This window comes from Halyomorpha halys, unplaced genomic scaffold (assembly GCF_000696795.3).
Source record: "Halyomorpha halys isolate HHAL.00 unplaced genomic scaffold, Hhal_1.1 Scaffold360.1, whole genome shotgun sequence".
NCBI classification, from domain to species: domain Eukaryota; kingdom Metazoa; phylum Arthropoda; class Insecta; order Hemiptera; family Pentatomidae; genus Halyomorpha; species Halyomorpha halys.
The window spans coordinates 496,583-513,739 of NW_027110685.1; the positions used below are offsets into that span (position 1 = coordinate 496,583).

The 17,157-nt window shown below is 33.5% G+C and overlaps 1 protein-coding gene across 2 annotated transcripts in view; it reads left to right on the forward strand.

The window, feature by feature from the left end:
• The window catches only part of Awh (Arrowhead), a 153,921-nt gene that overhangs the window by 41,514 nt on the left and 95,250 nt on the right, over nucleotides 1-17,157 (forward strand). Inside the window, exon 1 of one of the 2 annotated variants that reach the window (XM_067048810.1) lies at nucleotides 8,343-8,425. The exons of the other annotated variant lie outside the window; for it this stretch is intronic. Within the exon in view, the coding sequence (XP_066904911.1) occupies nucleotides 8,363-8,425 (63 nt within the window). The 5' untranslated portion in view covers nucleotides 8,343-8,362. Of the gene's footprint in view, nucleotides 1-8,342; nucleotides 8,426-17,157 lie in introns of those variants that run through there. 2 annotated transcript variants of the gene reach the window in all.

Below are 17,157 nucleotides of genomic sequence, written 5' to 3' on the forward strand. Positions count from 1 at the left end.
ATGAACGATCTCATACATACTAAAATAAATTAAATAAATAAAAAAAAAAAACTCTTAAAATTCTAATAAAATGAACATAATCAAACTATCTGTATGAAAAGTAAATAAATAAAATAACATAATGATAAAATAATATAGTCTCTAGTCACATAATATAATTACACTCTAAAATACAATATTTACACAATCGACCTCATCGGAGTCAGTGGAGGCTGAGCAAGTGCGCTACATATATTAAAAAATAAATAAATAAAAAAATATATATATTTTCTTCTTTTAAACCCCGTGGTGCGTGGGGTTGATGTCATGATGAAAACGGGTTGAGGGTAGCTTTTTCTGCATCAGTAATGGATTTGAAGAGGGGTTGAAGAAATTTGATCTTTTGAAAAGGGGTTGTCTGTATTTTGTGTCAGTCTGTTGGTGATGGGTCTCACCAGGTTAATTGATTCAAAATAATTATTTACTTGTATTCAGTCGAATCTGAGTCTATTCGTGTGTGTCTGCCACCTTTGTTGCCGTCCGATCGCTGTAAGTGTCCTAAATAATGGGTCATAAATATTTATATCTCTCTTATCCAATCCTTACATTTCAAAATCCTCAATGCTTCTCTCTTTATTACTTATAAAAACCTAAATCTTGTTGCCGATCTAGACCGAACCAGATATCAACTCTTAGTAACAAACTAAACAACCTAACCATACAAATCCACTAGTTTCTAAACTTGCTTCCTCTTTTGTATCATATTTAATAATAATACAATATGAAATACAAAGTTACAATTATACAATTTGAGTAACGAGTAGTACTTAAATGAGTATTGAGTAGTACTTAGTATTACTTAGGGAGTTAAGTCGTCCTCGAATCGAAAATACTAACTTACATTTTACGTCTGATATGGAATCCTCATACAGGACTAAAAAGACAAGAAACTGCTCGTCGATTTCGACTATTACAACATTTACTAGACAAACAGTCTAAATTGCCAATCCATTACAAAAGACTGATCTACTTGACTATTATAAGGCCTATCTGGAAATACGGAGTTGAGCTTTGGGGTCCACTAAACCATCAAATTCCTCCCGAATCCAATCCTTACAGTCCAAAATCTTTCGTAAAATCCTTAATGCTCCTTACTTTGTCACAAATCAAGTCATCCATCAGGACCTCAATGTTCCTTATGTCGCCGATTTGGCCAGAACCAGATAGCGTTTCTTCCATAATAAACTTCTCAACCACCCAAATCCACTTGTTTCTGACCTGGCTTCTCGTTCACTACCTGATAATCCTCCTAGGCGTCTGAAAAGAAGATGGAAGATCTTCTCATCTAGAAATGTTATTGGAGTTCTATCAGTAGATAGATTCTCCACATGCTTGTATCATGTCACTATGTCACCTACAGCAAATTTACTTGTTGTATATATATGTATACAGTTGTAAATAACTATAAATAAATTATTAAAAAAAAAAAAATAAATTTTAAGTTTTACACAAAACGAACAAATTTAGCTCCGTTACTGTCAAATTTCTGTTCGATTATAATCGATTGGATCATTTATCCGATTTTTGTGACATTTTCATGAATTGATTTTATCAGATTCCATCATCTATTTTCGGTTACGCATGCGTAAACCTTGGTACCTAAGTAAGAGAACTTTCCAGAAAAAAATGATAATATCCGGAAAATGAAATTTTCACTGATGAAAATAAGGGGATAAAAAAGTGCACAAGCTATAATGATCTATGCACTAGGCAAACTTTGAGCATTTTATTTTATAAATTAATTGGTTTTGGATATTGAATAGTTTATTATGTATTGTTGAAGTATTTATATATATCTAAATTTTGATTACATTATACACCGACCGCAGCTGATCGAGGTAGCCAGGTCCCGCGGTATCCTCTCTTGGGCAGAGGACAAAGACTTGGTGTGTCCTTAATGTCCTGCCCGCTGAGGTCCTTTGTCGAACCAACTCTCGTCTTATGAATATTGAAGGGGCCGCAGTTGACGCTTAGATAAATATTAATGTATCATCTCCGTTTCTGTTCGTTCAGTATTTGCCATTCCTTGAGTTTCTTTTTAAGGTTATTTGAATTTTAGAAATATTCAAAAGTTTCATTTTTTTCTTTAAGGAAAAAAAACCGACAGAACTTTACGCATCTTCTAAATTTAAAAGCATTTTAAATAATTCATTCCGTCGAATTTACTCGGTATCGAAAGTTTGAGTGTTACTTTGGCGTTTGAGGGTTACGTTCTCTCCCCCTCTTTTGCAAAATGCAGATGGGTTTAATCTTACATATATATAATAGCTGGATATTGTTGAATATTATATAACAACTTTAATTATTTACTCGATATAAAAAAAAAAAACCACTTCTAAATTGGAGGCGTGCTAATTGTGTATTACAATCAGTAGCCATCTTTTTACAAGCATTTTTCGTAAGTTTCCATGGAAACCACTTCACTTCTTATTAAGGGACTGCTAGTTACACGCTCCGGCGGAATGACAGTAAAACCAAAGATGGACGGATTGATGGATCACTAAATAAATTTAAAAATCCGATTATTTTTTTTTTAAGTGGAAGCGAAGCTGCTAGAGCTTTATCATATGTTTTCCCCTAGTTAAATACCAAAATAATGGCTGAAACATTTTTGTGTTTATTACGAATCGAAACAGACCAAGTTCCTTAATGTTCCATATCTCATTTACTATTTAGAATCAGTAAGACTGACAGTTTTGGGATCATCATGATTGAAGTCAGTCATGTCAGCCTTGCTTTTGAATGATGATTGTTAGTACAAGAGTCCAAGAGGAGAAAAAACGCAATCATCTCACCCCAATTTTTGATTACTTTAATGAAAACTATGTATAATTAATAGTCCGAATTATGAGTCTGCCAAGTATAGGTAGGGGAAATAAAAAATGGCGGCTGTTTCAAAGCGATAAAAAAAACTAATTTTTATTCGGAGTTCTATATCTTAAAAAGTAGGAACAACACAAGAAAACCTAAGAGCACGTCATTTAAATAAGAGTGAATTTCCTAAAATATGAGCCATACTAGAGTTATTTACGTCAAATAGTTTTCGAGATATAGCTTTTTAAAAAACATTTCATATACATGTATAGCACGTACTGAAAGATCAGTAGTTAGTGAATTTATTTTGAAAAATCTATAGCTCAAAAACCATTTGATGTACAAATATATATTAGCACTCAAATTAAAGCTAGTTTAATGAGCTATAAAGTAGTTTATGATGTTTATCTTGGTAGGAGTAATAGTTTACATGAAATTTGCTAAAATAAATTGATTTATAGTTGTTCGGACAAATTGTCATTTGCCAAACTTATATTCATATGTGAATATCATAAAAACTACTATCCCTACGAAGATTAGAGTCATAAACTACTTTATAGCAAGTTAAATTTCCTTTATTTTGAGTGTTGGCAGACATAGGTGCGTCTTATGGATCTAGAGATATATTTTTTCAAAACTACAACATTTTATACGAACAACTAGAAATTAACATTTTGTGAGTTTATTTTTTCAAATATCATAAAAACTACTACTCCTACAAAGATAAACATAATTAACTATTTTGTAGTAATCTAAATATTTAAATTTAATCTGAGCGCTAGCAGACATCGTACGTCCAAGGATTTATGAAATGAAGTTTTTCATAAATCAAACTTATTGTCCGAACAACTATAAACCAATTTATTTTAGCAAATATCTTGAAATCTACTATTCCTACGAAGGTAAGAATTCCTTTTTATTCCCTCTACCTATACGTGGCAGACTCATCAATTTTGACTAGTTTTCATTAAAGTAATCAAAAATTGGGGTGACTGCCTTTTTTCTTCTTCCCGGCTCTTGGACTACGTCATTCCGACTTACAGTTTAGACCTCTCTTGTGAACTATTTATCTCCTAATATATAATAGATATATGTCGATGTAGATTATCGAAAAGATAAATAGATAATCTTAAAAAGCAATCATTGTGTTTTTCTTCACAGGAAGATCATTAAGGTATAAGCCTACATGATATGTGAAATGTATTAAAATAACATTATTGCTTTAATTTCACAAATCAATCAACCTACCAACAAATGTATCAATCATTTATTTTTAAAATAACAAATTTTCAGTATGATTTTAAATGATATGTGTTATATTTCATATATTATTCATCATCATCATATCATTCCCTCTTCTACCAATGTGAGGATCCCGCTTATAGAGTCTGGCCCAAATGTCTCTCTCTTGAACCAACTCTCTTCTCTTTCTCCAGTCCATTCCACACTTCCTGAATGCCTCCCTTACACTGTTCTCTCAGGAGGAGCAAGGTCTTCCTCTGGGTCTTTTCCCTTCCGTGAGGGTCTCGTAAGCCTTTCGAGCGCTTCTATCTGGATCCTTCCTAAGAAGATGTCCTAAGTTGTACTTCTCCAGAATGATCACAGCTGGTCTGACGTCGAGAATAGCCAGTATGGTGGCGTTTCGTATCTTACCTCCGTGTCTTTCTTACTATTTTTCGCAGATACCTCATTTATCTTTCTTTAAATGTACCCAATTTCACTGAGATGAGCTCCTAGATATCCAGAACTCTCGATCTCTGTCCTATCTTTCATTATCCTTTGAGGTTTCTTTCCAATTCTTATGTATTCTGTCTTCCCCGGATTAATCTTCATATTTATTGTGGATAGTTCTTCTTAGAGGGCATATATTATTTTATACGTAAATATTATGTATTATACTAAACTCTTGTATAAAAATGAATCAGTAAAAATTATATCTAAATATATATAATTAGTTTTTTTTAATCGAGAAAGTTTATAAATAAAAAAAACTGACTTTACTATTCTACCTAATAATATTTATTAAATCATTTCGTTGTAAATGCTAAAAACGTAAAACCGCAAGTCAAATTCGGAGTTCTTTTAATTATGTTTCTACTCCTACGCATCGATCAGATTAAATAATCATGGGTGTTATTAGGGTCGTCAGTAAATTCTCTAAATTTTATATTAAATAATAGTAGACTAGAAGGCGCTTTCAATGAGCACTGCCCATTGAATTTATCTGTCGGTCGGAGATAATGATATAGGAGGCAGTTAGATTGTAATGGCGGCGGTGCTATAGATCAGTGCAGCACCTACGCAATGCCTCCTCAATATCTATAGTCCTCTGGTGCTATATGGTGGTAACTTCCATCTCGCTCTACATCTGTGGAGGTGTCTAGTAAAATGTTTTAACCAATATATTCTTTAATAAAATTTTCAAAAACATGAAATAATCTTTTTCTGCCAAATGTATATTATATTTACACCTACTATACTCGGGTATACTTATAGTATACCAATACGTTGAGTATGGCCAATCTGATTTCAGAAAAATGAAGCTGATACATTTAAGATACGGAGGGATACAAGATACATATTGCCAGAGACGAGAACGTGATGGCGGCAGCACAAGACTATAATAATTGAAGGAAGCGGTTGGAGAAGGGCAAGACAAAGTGGTTAATAGAGTCGTAAAAAAAAAAAAATACACTTGCGTCATTATGTAATTAATATCTTTCTTATATCATTATCGACTTTGTTAACCCTGCTCTATTACAGTCACATCATTATTTACTGTACTTACATCTACAATACTACACTCACTTATATCCTTATCGACTATACTTCCAAGGAAAGAGGTAATGTCGGTCCTACCCATCGTACACTCACTTTGTTCAAGAATAATGACCAAAATGGAGGCATGTAATTGTCTTCTCAGTTACACTGCTAGGATTCACCTTATGGCGTCTCTGATATCCCCCATTCCATCCTTGACACGCCTCCGGAGACACATAAACACCGCATTTTGGCTTCACTTTTCCCGGCAGGGCCTAAATAAGGACCCTTAATTTCAAATTTGATTCCGGGCAGAGAAATGTGTTAAAGTACTTTATTGACAATGAGAGCCTAATTTTCGAGGAATAATTTTAATATGTAGATTTTTTTTTAAATAAATAATTTATTTAAATAATATTATTTCAAACTTTTTTGAGACAAGGTAATTATTTATTAAATAAAACCACAAATTGTATCCAATACTGTCTCAACACTTTATTTCTTACTAGTCCCATATAGTTAAAACCATTAACTTTTATTTTTCTCTATAAAATTATCAACAATATAAAATACACCACCATATAATAATAATATAATAATAAATAGTTTGTTATATGGTGGTGTATTTTATATTGTTGATAATTATATAGAGAAAAATAAAAGTTAATGGTTTTAAAATTTAAATAAATAGGTTTGAAATTAAAATGAAGAAAACGACCTGGGCAGAATAGCCTGCAATAAAAATTATAAATTAATGTGAGGAGGAGATTTGTATTGAAGATGTCCTTGAAGATGGCTGGAATAGCCGAAACGTTGGACTAGTAAGAAATAAAGTGTTGAGACAGTATTGGATACAATTTGTGGTTTTATTTAATAAATAATTTATTGTTATTTACAACTGTATACATATATATATACATCAAGTAAATTTTCTGTAAGTGATATAATGACATTATGCAAACATGTGGAGAATCTACCCATTGAGTATCTAGAACTCCAAAAATATGTCTAGAGGAGAAGATCTGGAGACCATCTCCTTTTCAGGAAGATTATTAGGTAATGAAGGAGAAGCCAGGTTAGAAACGAGTTGGTTTGAGTGGTTGGGAAGTTTATCATGCAACGATTGGTATCCGGCTCTGGCCAAATCGGAAACATATGGGACATTGAGGTCATGATAAATGACTTTATTTGTGTCAAAGTAAGGCGCATTGAGGATTTTACGATGGATTTTGGATTTTAAGGATTGGATACGAGAGGAGTTCGAAGGTTTAGTGGAGCCCCTAAGCTCGAATCAGTACGTCCAGATATTAGGCCTTATTACAGACATGTTGATCAGTTTTTTGTAATGGATTGGAAGTTTAGAGTCTAGTAAATGTTGTAATATTGAATCGACCAGCAGTTTAATATGTAGATTGAAAGTGAAATTTATTTTATCCACAAATATTTTAATTAATGTCCGACTATCATTTGGCTTTTCGATATTGACATATATTTAAATTTTTTAATACCAGATCTTAGTAGGTATAACGTTATACATAAAACAACAAAACAATTAAGATAAAAATAATAGTTTTTAATAAGAGAGAACAGTTAATTTAATAATGACATTCATAGACCTAACGAAACTAACAATTGCCCTCTAAGGGAAAAAAAAAAATTACCTTGAAGTTGTGTCGATAATTGACTTGATATAGAATTTATAACTGGGTGTCCTGCAGCAGCCTGGACTTCAGTCTTCGGGTTGAGGTTGGGTTTCCCTAGTTACAAGTCCTGCTTCTTTAACTGTCGGTAACTTGGTGTGGCCACTAATGCCTGTTGAACAGATTCGATACTTAAGAATTGAGCTCTGGGGCTCCACCAAACCATCAAATTCTTCCCGCATCCAATCGTTACAATCCAAAATCCTACGTATAATCCTTGAAGCTCCTTATTACGTCACAAATAAACTCATTCACAAAGACCTTAACAACCCATTCGTTGCAGATTTGACCCAAAACAGATATGCGTCTTTTCATTCCAAACTCCTTAACCATCCTAACCCATTAATTCTTGATCTTCCATCCTTAACAATCCCTGATAATCCTCCGAGGCGTCTGAAAAGAAGATGGCCACAGGACCTTCTAATTTAAATTAATGTTTGAAGTACCACCAATGGGTGGTTCCTTCCCAAGATTTTCAAGTGTATATGAAACATACTACAAATTTACCTATTGTATTATTTTGTACAGTTTTAAATTACATTAAATAAATAATTAAAAAAAAAAAAGAAAAAAACTTGGTGTGGTACTTCATAAATCGTTTTTTCTGAACGACGTTTATTTCTCACAAACCAAGGGGCACTCACTACGATTCGATATTGACATATAATTATCTTGTCTTCAAACTTAGCTTCTTTTTCAACTTCATCATTGATATTCAAAGCCAATGGAGGTTGAACTAGTTGTAATAAAAATAGTTAAACAACTGCCAGATTTCTACGCTGCAACTGTACTGTCGATCATGTAATGAACACGATGATAAATCAACGTAAATTAACTATTTGGCCCTTAAACAAACACACAAATAGAGACACGGAGAGTGTTTGAACAGTCGGTAGTTGTGGCAGTTCGTTCAATAGCACTCGACAACACTTGAACAAACCGCTTCTATTACGACAGCCAATTGAAGCTATTTTGACTATTAATAGTATTATAAACAGCTGTACCGACATCAGTTGTCAGTAGTCAAGCTAATTCGGTAGAGGTTAGAGATGGACTTGAGTTTTAAGTTTCAGGCATTTAGGGAGAATTCTGCGCTACCGTGCACAGTTGAGGTGAGCCATGTCAAGTAGATCTTTATTCATAAAATCAAAAATCTGTTACTCGAAAATTCGGATCGATATTCCCAAGTCAACTGTTTCTTCGATACTTTCATAGATACAATTGAACCCCTTATTTCGAACATGAAACTCAACAACCTGGAATGAAAATTAATACTCGATAGTAATCTATAGTACGAACTCTTAATGTGCTACGTTTGCCAATCAGCAAATTCATCCATGCGTAAGGAGGTGGATTGGTTTTTTTTTTTACTTAGCTGGTATAAGTTGGCCTAATTTGTGAGTTGCAGTTTCTGGGCACAAATGCATTTGTGCTGCATTCACCCGTTTCTGTTCAGTTAACATTGTTTTAGAACTGCCAACCACAAAACCTTTTATTATGTTTTATTTTATTTTATTATGTGTTATTTGTGTTTTAATTAATTAAGAAGTTCTCCCATCCTTTAATAATAGTTCAATAATTAACTCTAGTTTAAGATGTTATATTTTAAAATTCTGTCGATTTAGTAAAAACTAATTGTTTCAAATCTTGTTTAATAATTTTGTTTTATTTAACATAGTACAAATATTTATTTATAAGGACATAATATTAATAATACTTTAATTATTGTGGGACGAGTCCCTTTAGAATAATACAGAGAAATCAATAGTAGACTGGTCCATTGTCATAAACTCGTCCTCATACTTCCCATCAAATCAAAGAAAAGTTTAAAGAACTTCATGGGTTCGAACTCCTGCCTCATCCACCATATTGTCCAGACCTCGTACTATCGTATTACTACTTGTTTCGATCCATGGTCCAATGATAAATAGATAATTTTGCGGAAATTGAAAGAGTTCTTTGACGCCCATCACAAAGAATGGTATCAGCGCGGGATCGAGCAATGACGGTAGTTAACAATGGACTATACTTTGAGTATTAATTGTATTTTATATCAAAAAAATAATAATACAAATATTTTGTTGAAAAACGACCTTTTTTTTATACTCCCCATTATTATTATGCCCTTATCTAAATTTCATCACCATTGTCACAAATCTAGTCACCCATCATGACCTGAATGTCCCATATGTTGCCGATTTGGCCAATACCAGATACCATTCCTTCGATGTAAAACTTCCTAACCACCAAAATCCACTTGTTTCTAACCTTGCTTCTCCTTCATTACCTAATAATCCTCCTAGGCGTCTGAAAAGAAGATGGCCTTAGGATCTTCTCTTCTAGAAATGTTATTGGAGTTCTATCAATGGGTAGATTCTCCACATGTTTGTATCATGTCACGGTCTCACCTACAGCAAATTTACTTGTTGTATATATGTTATACAGTTATAAATAACAATAAATAAATGATTAAAAAAAAATTCATCACCGGTTTAATGTAAAATAAATGTTAAACTGATAAATTAATGTCAATAAGATTAACTTAAATTAAAAGATATCCTTCATATTGCAAAAAAATATTACTTTCACATGATAATCTTGAAGGTAAGAAAGATAAGAGCGAAAGAACAAGACTACTGAACTCTCCCTCGGAGCGAATATTGACCAGATGTAGAAAGTAATAAATCTAACGAAAAAAGGAAGAAGTGCTCGTAAAGCTTGTAGTGGGGCGTTAAAGATTCGTGCGGTGCGTGAATATCACAAAAAGACGAACGGAATTTATCGTGTTACAGGTTATGTAAATTTTCGTCGAGAAGTGACACTGTTATTTTCATGTCTACTCCTCGGCGACACGCTCCCTCTAATTTGTGTAGCGAATGTAACTATATCTTTCGACTATCATATATTATTAGTCATCTGTTTATAGCTACATATACTTATAGTATCCATGTCGTTAACAGCTCTGTCCCGATATAATAGGCACTGCCTTCGTGTATTCAATATCAATATCTTCTCTTCTTATAGTATCTTCATTTAGTTGCCAGTCCTTAATATATTTATGCATGTTTCACACAGAATGTTAGTCACTCTCTACCTCTCCAGTTTTACGTTGAAAGGCTTTTGGCGTAAAGGCGTAAAATTTCTACCAAATTAAAAAAGGCAATTGGCTGACGGCTCCAAAAATTACTCTTGAGCCTTGATTGTGTACAATGATCACCAGTACCTATTCTCTTTATCTCAGATATGTAGTAGCTATACAGCTGAAATGGTTGCAATAAACAAAAGTTTAAATATTTTTCAACCTACAAAACAAAAAATGGTCATCTGTACAGACTCTTTGTCTGTCCTACTTAGCTTAAGAAATATTTTTTCAACTAACCCGCAAAATCAAACCACATATTACTCATTACAGTCTGCCATCAGAAACGGTATTTCAGTGTTCTTCGCCTGGGTTCCTGGCAACGAACTGGAGGAAGGAATACCATATCTCGAAGTGCCTGTTAAGTTGCTCTCATTAAGCACAAGATTAAATTGAAATGGAGACAAATGTGGGAAAATGTTTCCAATAACAAATTGAGGGAAATTAGACGTCTCCCCTTGGATATCATCAACTAGAGATGTGCGCAAAGAGGAGGTGATTTTGACGCGCCTTCGAATAGGTCACACGCGCCTGACTCACGGTTACCTTATGGCCCGCGATCCTCCACCATTATGCCAAACTTGCGGAACAGAACTTACAGTCAAACACATTCTGTCAGAATAGCCGAGCTTATAACACCCTCAAATCTTTATATAATATACCTGATGATCTCCATTCCATCTTGCAAGATAACAAACATACCATAGATAGACTTTTTAAGTTTCTACACCATTCCAAGCTCTACCATAAAATTTAATCAATTCCGGCCGGAAACATGAATCTGCTACAGAGATGTATTAACCCGGATAGGCCATACGCGATTCACCCACTGTCATCCCATGAAGAAGGGAGGATGCACCGATGTGTCGCTGCTGCTGAAGTGAAATCGCTGTTGGGCACATTCTTACTGGGTTGCTATGGAGTCTCACCGATTCTCTTCATGTTTACAGGGAATGAGCAGAGAAGACTTCACAACAGTAATAAATTTGTGAAGGGTAAATTGTAATTGTTAACATGTAATGGCAATTGTGATTGTAAATTTCTCACTTTGTAATTTCAACTATATTTGTATTTCATGTATGTATGTAAATTTCTCACTTTTAATTTCAGACCTCTTTATAAATCTTAGAGCTTGACTTTACATGAACCAACTTGGCCAGGATCTTCGAGAACTGAACGATGTTAATCGAATTTCGATCTTGTTGCTTGTACTTCTTGTTTTGTTTTTTTCAATTCGATTATCCACTGGTTTTATTTAAATTTATTTATTGATATTTTAAACTGTATTAAATATATAGAACAAATAAATGTAATGTGAGTTATATTACAATGACATAATTAAGACATGTGGGGAATCTATCCTTTGGTAGAACTTCAATAACATTTCTATAGAAGATCTTGCGGCCATTTTCTTTTCAGAGGATTATGAGGTAATGAAGGAGAAGCCAAGTTAGAAACAAGTGGGTTTTAATGATTGAGAAGTTTATCATGGAAGGAACGGTTTCTGGTTCTGGCCAAATCGGCAACATAAGGAACATTGAGGTCCTGATGGATGACTTGATTTGTGACAAAGTAAGGAGCATTAAGGATTTTGGACTGTAAGGATTGGATTCGGGAGGAATTTGATGGTTTAGTGGAGCCCCAAAGCTCAACTCCGTATGTCCAGACAGGCCTTATTATAGTCAAGTAGATCAGGTTTTTGTAATAGGTTGGAAGTTTAGACCGATTGTCTTGTAAATGTTGTAATAGTCGGAATCGACGAGCAGTTTCCTTTCTGTTCAATCTTGTATGAGGATTCCATGTCAGTATTTTGTCCACTTTTTTAAAATATCCGAATATAGAATTGCATTGTTTTGTAGGGTTTTATTGTTCTATTTTCCGAAGGAAAGGAAATAAAAACGCTATCAATTTTAGGATGTTACACTAGCTTGTCGATTTTATCTTAATAATACGTCTTCGAAAACAAATTACTAACTAAAAATTCCGAAAAGTTATTTCAATCTATGAGAGAGTTCACCCTCTAATAGTCGATGGCATCTTCATTTTCTGCGCCACCAAAACATATGCAGGTACCATAATATTAGAATATTATACAATAATAATATTAGAAAAGCTAAAAGGTAAAATGAATCGATATATGACCTTAAAATCGATAGAATTTTCATTTTTGATTGCCGGAAAAGCAATTACGTATAGAAATTTAATAATAAATCGAAAGTATTTTTATTTACTGCACCTCGGAAGACATGAGACGATGAGGTACAAATATAATGTTTTTGTACCTCTGCATTAAGATCCCTCAGTGTGTTTCCGGAAATATGAAACAGATTTAGAGATTCTAATACGTTAGAAAAAAATAAAATAAATCGAATCGTGGTCTTAAAATCGATAGTACTTTTATTTCCTGCACCTCGGAAGACATATGAAAGGACCCTAGTGTTTCACCAGATGTGTCTTAAGAGCCTTGGGGAAATACGGTTTCAGCATGCCAGAGATTACTTCATAACGAAAAGGTTTAATCAGAAGTACAAATGCTTCTGAAAATAATTATTGATTTATACATATATCATAAAATAATATGTATGTATCGTTGTGGTATGTTACACATACATTTTCTTATGATGATGTATTTGTTTTCCTAATGATTTGACGAACTTTTCAAAATGTTATTGGTTTTGATTAGTCAACTGGATAAACCATGCATACCATAAAGCATTACAAATGATTTGGCCCTGTAATTAAACCAAAACCATTTTATAAGAACTAGTCTTATTTTATTATTCTATAGATTTTCCAAGTTATAACAAAATACATTAAGTTTAGAGTTTATTTTTATACTTTTATCCGAATTACGTTTGCTCAATTCAATTCATTTCCAATACAACCTACAAGATAGAGAACTCATTATTGAATTGTCGGCGAATTACGTCACTGACTCAAGAAGATGTGGAGATTTTTCAGGTTGTAACAAAACATATCAAACAAAGAGAATGATGCCAGACAAAAAAAATACAATCTCATTGTGTTTTTTCTTTTTTGGCCAAAAATTACACTATTTTTTCCACTCAACTATTGCCACTCCTGCTATGGCCGACTCTTTTAGCAGATGCTTCCGGTTGGCAGAGAGAAGACTTAGTATCGGAGTGTCGATGGGTTATGACACCGACACAAGAAGACAAGTGTAGGCAGAGGCACAAAGGCTATAGATACATGAAATATGGTCGCTCGGCGGCTCCTCCGTTCGGGTTGAATGCATCAATAATGAACGATGCTGAATGCCACTGAAGCCCTGCTCTGATATCAATCACCGTCTTCGATTCCTTCTTATTATCTTCATCCTCTCTCTCCGGCTCACTAGCGCTAAGGAGAGATTGTGTACTAAGGACTGACTTTCTTGAATGTTTACTTTCTTGCATCCTCACTACTGAATGTAGGAAATCTTTATACTCACATAAGAAAGTTCCACAGAATCGAAAATTTAGGCATCGAAGGAAATTTTGTTTCTGTCTCAGTTGTTAAATTTATGTTCGAACATCCAATCGAACCGTCAATCCGATTTTAATTACATTTTTAAAGATTGTCTAGATTGCTACCTAGTTGGTTCTATGCCGATTTTATCATATTCCTTCCACTGCTTTTGCTTATGTGTGCGTGTAAACGTATATTCCTCGGTCATCAACAGTTCGAAATTGAATCATTCGTTTGAGCCTAAATTTGGAGGATAGTTGTGGATTATTATTGACTTACATGAAATGTGGATTATTATGAAGTACATGAAAACAAACTAAGAGAAATTAAGAGTATAGTACTACCATGGAAGACATCAATCCAAAACTGCAGACGACACGAACTAATACTGACTAGAATACGAATTGGACACACTCGACTAACCCAAGAATACTGTTAGGAACATCCAAACCAACCAGTAGACAGTGTAACGTACCACTAACTGTTAAACACATACTGACAGATTGCAAGCATTTGATAGACACCGGATCGCCATATCATTTAGCAACTTTATTAAACGATAATAGCCATCACATTCCAGAAATATTTGATTACCTCAAAAAAACAAACAAATATATATAACAAATTTTATTTATAACATCAATTAACATCTCTTACTGTTATAGAGTTTTTTTTTCAATTTCATTTTATTTATTAACTTTTTTCTTAATATTAACTATTGTTATGATATTAGCTAATATATTCTGGTATAGATATAATGATATTGGGAATGTTTCCAAGAGGAAAGCTCAGTCAGTATGTATAGGCAAACATCACCATTGCTCTGGATTGCCTTATATCATACTAAAAAATCTTTTGAAAAAAATGTTCATCATGTACATTTTATTGCAGAAATCAAAAATCATTTACTTTTCGATTATAAATCATTTCCAATAAGGAATAGAGGGATAAAAAAGGGGGAAAATGAGAAAGAATAGAAACGGTAGGGAAGCTATACTGTACCAATAATATATATATATATATAAGTTACGAGTTGTCGGAACTGTAACGAAAAAAACAAAAAAAAACAAGGTTCAGGGCAGAGTAACAGCACGCAATTAGACTGAAATAACACTACTGTATTTCCGAAGTTATTGCTCCTTAATATCATTTTAGATGTTTATTTACAATGGTAGGGAGTATTAAGGCGGACACAGTGCCTTATCCTATCATAACTTATATATATATATATATTTTTTTTTTATTTTTTAGTATACTCTCCAATTAAACTTTTTCCCTTCAAAAATATCGTAAAGTGAGGTAAAATTGTGCAATTTTTTTGGTTTTTAGTTTTATCTTAGCCATTTTCCTTTAGAACGTCTTCTTTCTTTGCCGTTTAGTACAAAAAAAGAAGATACTCATTCAAATTTAAATTTCGGGGTAGAAAAAATGTTTAAGTGGTTAACGTTTGTTAAAATATGTGTTCTTTATCACACAATATCACACCTATTTTTTTGTTGGACTTTATTCAGGCATATTCTAATGAACAGTATTTTAAAGCAAGAACTATCCTAGTTAATTTTGATTCATTAAAAAAAAAAATAAATAAAAATTACCTTCTTCAGAATGAATATCTGTATCAATCCGGGAAGTTCGATATGGAAAAATAAATTTCATTACATAAAATCTAATAATTTTCTCCTTACTGTAATTCTCTGGATGAAAACAGATTTTAATTTTAAATCCATTTATACCTAAAAATAAATTTAAAATACATTATACCTACTTGACAAACACTCTAAACTTTCCATTCACTACAAAAAATTATTATATACTTTGATAATAAGACCAATTTGGACATACGGTATTTATAGAGAATACTCGAGGTTGTTTAGGTTCTGTCAATAGTCTAGAGATTTCAGTTAATATTCATAGACACTGGCCAAATTGATTAATTGAAGGTTATATTTAAATTGTTTGTCTACAGTTTATTAAATTAAAAACAAATAGGTAAACTGTCTGATTGGAAGTACGTATATCTATGCGTCATCGTCGGGGCATCTGCTGTACTTTGAGTAGAATTTATAAAATGAAATTCAAATTCAAAATTTAAATTTGAGTTTCCTGTTTGGATTCCGAACATCCCACTCCACTATCCAGCAATGTCATCGTGTGGTTGATGTAGTCTCGTCTTCATTTGAGCGCGGAATGTACTGCTCGGGAGTCTTTCTCGATGTAAAACAGGCTTTTGATCGAGTCTGGCACCCAGAACTGCTATACAAGATCCGTAAATTCCTACCCCCTACAAACTTCCTCATTATCCGTTCTTATCTCTCCGACTGATTATTTCAAGTAAATTACGACGGAGCATTCATCCCTATTCCTTCAGTCTGCTGGTGTACCTCAGAGTAGCATCCATGGTCCTATCCTTTATACAGTTTTCACAGCTGACAACACAACCCATCCTAACACTATCCTCACCACGTATGCCGATGATACATGTCTATTGTCAGTGAACAATGATCCTTACATTGTATTCCAAACCCTCCAATCCCACATCACCACCCTTAAAGAATTGAGCTTTGGGGCTCCACTAAACCTTCGAATTCCTCTCGTATCTAATCTATACAATCCAATATCCTTCGTAAAATCCTCAATGTTCCTTATTTTGTTACTAATAAAACCATCCATAAATACCTAAATGTTCCTTATGTAACCGATCTAGCCCGAACCCGATATTATTCCTTCCATAATAAACTCCCTAACCTTCCTGGCAATCCTCCGAGGCGCCTGAAAAGAAGATGGCCTCGTGACCTTTTTTTAGAGTTCTACTACTGGGTAGTTTCTCTACATCCTGTATCATATCATTATGTCATTAGGATCAAATTAACTTGTATTTTTTATACAATTGTAAATATCAATAAATAAAAAAAAAAAAAACCTTCGTCGTAAAGCAATGATCTCTAGCCCAACAATATCCTTTAATAATACCTCACTTATTCCTGTCGAACAGATCCGTTACTTAGTACAACATCTCGACAAACAACTGACATGGAATCCTCATACAAGACTGAAAAGACAGGAAACTGCTCGTTGATTTCGACTATTACAGCATTTACTAAACAAACGGTCTAAATTTCCAATCCATTACAAAAGACTGATCTACATGACTATTATAAGGAGTATCTGGACATACGGAGTTGAGCTTTGGGGCTCCACTAAACCTTCCAATTCCTCCCGAATCCAATCCTTACAGTC